The sequence below is a fragment of the Tupaia chinensis genome, unplaced genomic scaffold, assembly GCF_000334495.1.
Source record: "Tupaia chinensis unplaced genomic scaffold, TupChi_1.0 Scaffold138665_1, whole genome shotgun sequence".
NCBI classification, from domain to species: Eukaryota; Metazoa; Chordata; class Mammalia; order Scandentia; family Tupaiidae; genus Tupaia; species Tupaia belangeri.
In genome coordinates this window covers 327,146-335,762 of record NW_006198557.1, presented here as the reverse complement: position 1 = coordinate 335,762, position 8,617 = coordinate 327,146, and the positions used below count along the sequence as shown (strand labels likewise).

Here is an 8,617-nt window from a genome sequence, read left to right as displayed (position 1 = left end):
CCTGTTGGCGCTCCCCCGCCGGCCGCCGCTGCTGCGTCTCGGCGCGGTTGGTGCCCAGCAGGCTCAGCAGCTCCAGGCTCAGGTCTTCCATGTCGCGGAAGAACGCCATGACTGCGCCTGCTCCAAACCCGCGCAAATTTGACTGCTGGCGGGGTCCGCCTCTTTCCCAGATATCCTATTTCTATTGGATGAATTCCCTGTCAGTTATCTACAATGGCCAATAGGCGCAGTCTGTGGGAGGGTGTCTCGGGACTGGCTTGATACGCCTTCGCCGGTTCCTCCGTCAATCATCGATATTGACCAATCGGCGCAGGCAGGGGCGTCTCCGGAGGCCTTCCTGGCGCGCCTGCGTGGCCTGACAAGCGACTCTGCGAGCGTGAAGCTGTTTATTCTTCCCGAGGCGGATTGATTGCCAGCCCTGTGCGGGGCGCGGTTCTCAGCGCACAGCGGTGGGCCTGTTCCCGTGGACTGTGTGGACGTTCTGCAAAGTGTGCATGGCATGCACACGACAAACGTCACAAATAAGTTCCATAGGAGGCCGCAGAGCTAGATGGGGCTGCAGCTTGGTTTATTTGGGGCGAGTCCCTGCAAGCTCCTATATTTACCTCTAAACCCTGGGAGGTGGCTGCTGCCAGGAAGCCCATCTCAGGGGTGGGGAAACTGACCCAGAGCGGGGTTTGCCACTTTAGCCGTTACCCGGAGCTGGGCTGGGTTACCTGCCTCCACCCCCCTGTGCCCGACTTTCCTCCTGGGTGAAGTGCATGAGATTATGGATGGTGTTTAGTATTCAGTGAACTGCTGGATCCGGGATTCGAACCATTCTGTTGGCCATATGGGTTCCAGCCACCCTGACCACCATGCCACTAGCATGTCCCATATATATGTATATTTTTTACGTTTTGGCCATAGGGTGTGTGGGCCCACCAGAAGGAGTGAAGTTGAAAAATCACCCTGGAGGAGGGATTGCAAGTGCGTCCTCCCCCATTCTGTTCTCAGATTTGCGGCAGTGCACACACACACACACACACACACACACACACGCATACACACGTGCTGGTGTGGTTTTCTTTTTGTTTTTCAGAGATTTTTTGCTGTAGGTTGCGTGCGCTTGCCAGAGAGACAGAGACAGAAAACAAGAAATCACCCCCCAGGGGGCGCTATGCCTCAATCCCTTCTCCTCCATTCTCCTCCTGGGATTGTGAGCATGCTCAAACACACTACGCCTGTGAGTTTCAAGCCTCCGGGTCCAGGACTTGAAACTCCATCGCCGACCGTGTGGGAGTCAAGTGACAGTCATTATGCCATCTGCTGGTCCCCAGCGTGTTTTTCAAGCCTTTGGGTCCAGGGTTTGCTCTATGGTCACCAATGTGGGAATACAGCTGGTTAACCACCATGCCACCTGCTGACTCCCCGTTTTATGTATGCGTGTGTGTGTATAATTTTACTTATATGATTATTATTATTTTAAATTTGACCAGAGAGAGACAAAGAGAGGGAAAGTGAGAAAGCAAGCCACCATATCTGGCACACAAACTGTGGCCGCCATATGGGAGTCCAGAGCCTTAATCACCGCAGCAATTTTTTAAAAAATTATTTATTGGGGGACCAGCAGTTAGCGTAATGGCTATGTCGTTGGACTCCCATGTAGTCGATTGTGGTTCGAGTCCCGGACCCAGAGGCTTAAAACTCACACTGGGCGCGTGTGCGTGCGTACCCAAGATCCCAAGAGGAGAATGGAGGAGAAGGGACTGTGGCGTGGCTATCCCCCCTGGGGGGTAATTTCTTGCTCTCTGTCTCTCTGTCTTTCTGGTGAGTATGCATGCTCCCTATAGCAAAACCTCTAAAAAAATTTATTTATTGGGGGACCAGCAGATGGCTTAGTGGTTACATCGCTGGACTCCCACATGGTGGACCATGGTTCGAATCCCGGGGCTGGCGGCTAGCTTTCTCACTCCCTATCCCAACTGCCTTCCCCCATTACACTCTGTGAGTGCCTGTAGGAAATTAATAATAGTTAAAATTAAATCATCTTTGAGAAAATATAGATTGAAATAAAGAGGAGATAAGAGCTGGATTCGGATTCTGGCTCTGCAGCTTCCCTGTGACCTTGGAACTGGTCATGGCAGCTAAAGATAGCCGGGTCTTATCAGCAGGGGCGGGAAGTCCGAGATAAGCCCCGTAGATTGCACAAGTGGGACCTGACACCTATCAGGCTCTGCTCCAAAGAGGCCACCATCTCTACTGTGTCCTTTCCAAAAACGCAAAGCCAGTACCACCGTACCGGGCCGGATGGCGGCGCAGTGTTCCTACAGCCGGACCCACACGGGAAGGGCCCTGGGTTGCGTCTGGGTGCGCATGTGCGTCATGATCCAGCGGGCGGGGACTAGGGGTGGACGGAAGTGTGCAGACCTTGTTGGGGACACCTGCCTTTCTCTCTCATGTTAGGAATGAAGTTAGGGGACCAGCAGGTGGTGTGGTGGTTAAGGTGCTGGACACTCCCACATGGCCGACCGTGGTTTGAGTCCCGGACCTGGTGGCTTGCTTCCTCACTTTCTCTCTCTCTCTCTCCCTCTCTCTCTTTCTCTCTCTCTGGTCAAATTGAAATAAATGAACCAATAAATAAATAAATAAATAAAAAAGAAATGAAGTTAATGGGACCAGCAGATAGTGGACTGGATTCCCACGTAGTCGACCGTGGTTCAAGTCCCCAACCCGGTGGCTTAGAACTCACACCGGGTGCATGTGCGTGCATGCCCCAAATCCTGAGAGAATGAAGGAGAAGGGATTGCGGCATGGCCATCCCCCCCAACGGGTGATTTCTTGCTTTTTTTATCTCTGTCTCTCTCTGTCTCTCCAGCAACCACATGTGCCCTATAACAAAAATCTCTCTCTGAAAAATATCCTGGGTAGTTGGGAAGGTCTGCTTGTTGTTTTTATAGTTTGCTATAGGATACTTACACTCACAAGAGAGAGAGGCAGAGAGAGAGAGAGGCAGAGAGAGACAGAGAGACAGAGAGACAGAGGGAAATGAGAATCACCCTCCCCCCCCAAGGTGGGATGGCCCTGCCGCAGTCCCTTCTCCTCCATTCTCCTCTCGGGATTTTAGGCACACACGCTCATGCATCACCATGAATTTTAAACCACCGGCACCAGGATTCAAACCACATAGTTGGCCATGCGGGATCCAGTCGCCTTAACTTCCACACCACCTGCTGGCCCAGGATGGGAGTCTCCTTTTTTTTTTAACAATTATTTTATTTAACTTTATTTATTTGTATTTGACCAGAGAGAGAGAGAATGAGAAAGCAAGCCTCCAGGTCCGGGACTCGAACCACAGCCAGCCATGGGGGAGTCCAACGCCCTTAATCACCACACCACCTGCCAGCCCCAAGGATGGGCGCCTTAAGCTCAAGATGAACAAGATAAAAGACATAGTAACCAAATGGTCCCTGGCGATTGCTCATGGGAAACAATATTTTGATTTCTTAAAGGCGCCCCCTTGGCTCATAAACCCCTCTGGGAAACTGACAAGGACAACAGACCTTCCGCTTAGAGATACATTCCTTTACATAAAATTTCTGGGACTTCCAAAAATTCCGCAGAAAGCCACCCGTTATCTGTCGTCTGAACAGCACAGTGGACAAACAGGAAGCAAGAAGGCAGGGAGCCATTGCCCCCGTGGGAAGTGCAGGGAGGGAGGCCAGTCGGTTTCTGGGGTCAAGGGTGCTTCTTTTCCTGTCCGGGGACCAGCAGGTCGGGCTTGCCCAAGCCATGGAGCAGGACTTTGGTATACACAATCTGAATGTTTTATATCTTCATCGAAAGGATAATAAATCATTGGGGTCAGCAGATGACCTAGTGGTTAAGGTGCTGGACTGACTCCGCATGGTTGACCATGGTTCGAGTCCTGGACCCAGTAGCTGGAAACTCATACCGGTAGCGTGTGCGTGCATGCCCAAGATCCCAGGGGGAGAACGGAGGGGGAGGGATTAGAGCGTGGCCACCCCTCCTGTGGAGGGGCCGGGATTTCTCACTTTCCCTCTCTCTGTTTCTCTCTGGGGAGCTCACACACCCTTATGGCCAAAACCTAGAAATGAGGATAGTGGGTCAGGAAAGCCCAGCAGGTGGCACGGAGGTTAATCGCTGGATCCCACATGGCCAACTCCATGGTTTGAGACCCAACAGGTTGAAAATCACGCTGGTACATGTGTGTGCGCAGCAAAAGTCCCGAGAGGAGAACAGAGACGGGATTGCGGTGTGTCCCGTGTGGGGTGATTTCTTGCTTTCCCTCTTTCTCTTTTTCCAGTAAGTGCATGTGACCTATAGCCAAATTTAAAAACAAGAGAGAGAGAGCGAGACTGAGAATGAGCCGGTGTGGTGGTTAATGGCACTGGACTCCCACATGGCCAGTCGCAGTTCAAGTCCCGGACCTGGCGGCTTGCTTTCTCACTTTCTCTCTCTCTCTGTGTCTCTCTCTCTCTCTCGCTCTTGCTGTCCCTCTCTGGTCAAATTAAAAATAAATAAAGTGAAATAAAATAATTTTAAAATAAACTTTTTGTAAAAGAATTATTTTTTTAAAAAGAATTAATTTTATTTATTCATTCTTTTTGCTAAAGGACACGTGCGCTTGCCAGAAAGACAGAGAGAGAGAGACAGGAAAGCGAGAAATCACCCCCCAAGGGGGATGACCATGCTGCAGTCCCTTCTCCTTGAACCTCAGTCGACCACATGGGAGTCCAGTGACATAGCCATTATGCCAACTGCTGGTCCCTATTCATTATATTTATTTACTTTGACCAGAGAAAGAGACACAGAGAGAGAAGGAAAGTGAGTAAGCAAGCCACCAGGTACAGGACTCGAACCATGGTTGGCCATGTGGGAGTATCCAGTGCCTTAACCACCATACCACCTGCTGGCCCACTAAAGAACTATTTTTATTTCACTTTATTTATTATTTTTATTTTAATTCAACCAGAGAGAGAGAAAGGGAAAATGAGAAAGCAAGCCACCAAGTTCAGGACTCGAACCACAGTCAGCCACGTGGGAGCCCAGCGCCTAATTAGGACACCACCTGCCAGCCCCAAGGGAGATCGATTTTAAAGCTTGAGGAGGGAAACAATGAAACAAAGAGAAAAACAGTCATATCGGCATTACCAGCAGCTTTATTAAATTCATTTACCTTCTAAAAAAAGATTACAAAAAAAGAATACTTCAGTTATGTGTAATACTGTATGGACGTACCGTAGTTGGAAGGTGAAATCAGTCATGAATATACGTGAGCATGGGGACAGAGGCAGGCCCCCTGTGGCCCGCCGGGACGGAACGGCAGACAGAAACAGGGACTTATCTAGGGCTGGTGCACCCCTGGGCCGAGGATTTGTTTCTAGAAGCTGAAACAAAGGCACCGGTGGGCTCCAGGTTCCAGGTGGAGAGAAACGATTCTGGTACGCCTTTTCAAAGCTGCAGCTTTCCAGGGGACACCAGCCATCCCCAGCTAGCTTTGGTTTGGTTTGGTTTTCTCTCCAGCTGACACACATACGGAGTCAACCCTGGTTGTCTTCTTCGGTCATGCAAACCTTTCTGTCTCAGGTCTACACCTTCAATAAAGATTGAACCCAAGCCAGGTTACGCCAAGTCAGGACACTCCTCTGGGAGAGGCCGGGACTCTGCTTTCTTTCCTGGGAAGTGGGACCTGGTGGGGCTAACTTAATCTTCCTGAACTTGGGCTCCAAAGGCCTTTGGTCAGCCAGTAGCCTGGTGGTTTAAGGCAACTGGATCCCATATGGCTGGCAGCTGGGTTCGAGTCCCGGAACTGGTGACTTGAGAGTCATGCTGGGTGCGTGTGCATGCGTGCTCCAAATCTCGACAGGGTGGAGCCATGACGAAGACACAGTGGCATAACCATTCCCCGTGGAGGGGGGGTGATTTCTCACTCTCTCTCTCCAGTGAGTGTATGCACCCTCTGGGAAATTAAAATAATAACAAAAATAACCCTAAAGGCTGAGCTGAGAGGTGGACCTCAGAGGACGGCTTGCATATCTGGGGGAGATGACCCCACCACAAGTCACATTGAGAGGCTTCGAATCCTTCCCTTCCCTGGTTCACCAAGAAAAGGAACAGGAAAGGAAAAAAAGAAAAAAGCAACCATGTTGACATGGTAGGGCCAGTAGGTGGCATAGGAGTTAAGGCACTGGACTCCCACATGGCTAACAGCGGTTCGAGTCCTGGACCCACCGGCTTGAAAATCACACCAGGTATGTGTGTGCGCATGCCCAAAATTCCCACGGGAGAATGGAGATGGGATTGTAGGGGACGATTTCTCACCTTCCCTTTCTCTCTCTCTCTCTCCAGCGAGCGCACGTACCCTATGGCAAAAACCTAAAAAAAAAAAAGAAAAATGAATTCCGAAGACGAAACAAACTTCCCTTTCTCTCTCTCTCTCTCCAGCGAGCGCACGTACCCTATGGCAAAAATGTTAAAAAAAAAAAAAGAAAAACTAATTCTGAAGATGAAACAAACCGTGGAAGAAACGGCAAGACCAGTTTGCAGCAGGTTCTGTTCTAGCAGTTCCAGAAACGTCTCTGGGGTGTTGAAAAAAAAAATCATAATAAAACCCAGTCGGCCCTGTTTGGCTGTGGCAAAGCCCTGTTGGTTTAAATCTGTGCCGGGAGCCGACCCTTAATGGCATACACATGGGGACTTGGGCGCTGGCCCGGTTTCCTTTCCTTTGAGGAGACGAATTCTGAAGCCCCGGGGAGGAAAACGGAGGGCTCCATCTCCGTCTCCTTGGGAGGACGGGCTTCTTCCTGCTCTTCCTGGTCTGAAAGATTTTCTAGGAAAATGACCACTTGCCAGGGCCTCTGAGCAGGCAAGGGACGGACTTTGGTCATTACTTCTGGTCACATGGCGGAGGAGGCACCTGCAAACCCCAGCTCCCGGACCGCAGGGTCCGACACCCCCCATTTGAATGGGGCTACGCTGACAGTCACACCAAGAAGGGACAAAAAAGGCCCAAGCTCTCTGCCCTGGGGGGGACAAGGACAAAATTCATTTGGTGAAGCGACAGGAGAAGTCCCCCCAAGAAAGTCGCCTGGGGCAGGCCCAGAAAACATTGTTATGTAGGAGACCATGAAACGTGGGGGCGCATGCAGGGCAGGGGGGACGCTGCCCGGGAACACGACGGATGAAAATGAAAATATCAAATCCAGTGACTTCTCAAGTTTGGGCGACGCATTCTCAGATTCCCCCAACCCTCCCCCACGATGACTCAAAAAGACAATATTTTCCCCTGCGTCCTCCTCTGTCCATAATCACTTGGCAGAAAACCCACACCCCAGTGGCGGCAGCCCCGGCGCCAATGTATACAAGAATTCCACTTTGGTCTACACTGCGAGAAATTGGAGCCAACAGTATTTGTCTGACATATAATACGCCAAGATACTTACCAGCCTACCATTGCACTATAAACCTGAAAATTACAGCTCTCACACCTTCCTATCAAGGCGCACAGATGAAGACCATGTGGTACCGAGTAGGAATAAGCAAGGAACCCAGCAGACAGGAGAGAAGGAAGGGCCCTACACGGACCATCCACGTTTACTTCTGACACAGGTCAGTGCGATCGAAAACGGCAGCAGGGTGAGCAAATGGTGCTCGCAGTTTTTAGCAGCGTGCAAAAGCAGCACGAACCCCGAACCACCTCTTAAACAATAATAAAATTTGTTCCACGTGGAAATTCATTCAATATGAAAAATAATAAAGCTTCTAAAAATAAACACAGAAAAATAAATCTGAGGGTAAGTAAAGATGCCTGTAATAAGAAACCAAAAGCACTACTCATAAGAGAAAAAAATTAGGTTTAACTGCATCAAATTTAGAAAAAGAAACCTCGGGACCAGCAGACGGCATAATGGTTATGTCACTGGACTCCCCTGTGGTCAAGTGCATTTCGAGTCCCGGACCCAGCAGCTTGAAACTCACCCTGGCCATGTGTGCGTGCGTGCCCAAGATCCTGAGAGGATAATGAAGGGGAAGGGACTGTGGCGAGGCCATCCCCCTGGAGGGTGACTTCTCACCTTCTGTCTGTCTCTCTCTCTCTGCCAAGCACATGTGCCCTATAGCAAAAACTTCTCCAAAAAAAATAAAAATTTGGATTGGGGCCAGCAGATTGGCATAGCAATTATGTCGCTGGATTCCCACGTGGGTGACAGCGGTTCGAGTCCTGGGCCCAGTGGCTTGGAAATCACGCCAGGAACGTGTGTGTGCGTGCTCAAGATCCCGAGAGGAGACGGGAGAAGGGATCGTAGTGTGGCCATCCCCCCGGAGGGTGATTTCTCATTTTCCCTCTCACTGTCTCTGTCTCTCTAGCGGGCACAGGTGTTGTAGGGCAAAAATTTCTAAAAAAAAAAAAAAAGAAAGAAAGAAAGAGAGAAAAGAGAGGGGACCAGCAGGTGGTGAGATGATTAAGGCGGGGGACACTCCCACATGGCCAGTCACGGTTCGAGCCCTGGATCTGGTGGCTTACTCTCTCACGTTTTCTTTCTCTCTGTCTCTCTCTCTGGTCAAATTAAAAAAAAAAAAAAAGAGGACACTCCCCCATGGGGGGGCGCCTCCCCCC

General features: G+C 50.4%; 2 protein-coding genes across 2 annotated transcripts in view; both read right to left on the bottom strand.

The window, feature by feature from the left end:
• Positions 1–125, bottom strand: part of SPC24 (SPC24 component of NDC80 kinetochore complex) — a 5,072-nt gene extending 4,947 nt beyond the window's left edge. The window contains exon 1 of the mRNA XM_014592853.2: positions 5–125. Coding sequence (XP_014448339.2) covers positions 5–109 — 105 coding nt within the window. The 5' untranslated portion in view covers positions 110–125. The remainder of the gene's footprint in view (positions 1–4) is intronic.
• Positions 126–2,238: 2,113 nt separating this feature from the next.
• KANK2 (KN motif and ankyrin repeat domains 2) overlaps positions 2,239–8,617 on the bottom strand; it is a 30,317-nt gene continuing 23,938 nt past the window's right edge. The window contains 1 exon segment of the mRNA XM_027765556.1: positions 2,239–2,306. Coding sequence (XP_027621357.1) covers positions 2,239–2,306 — 68 coding nt within the window.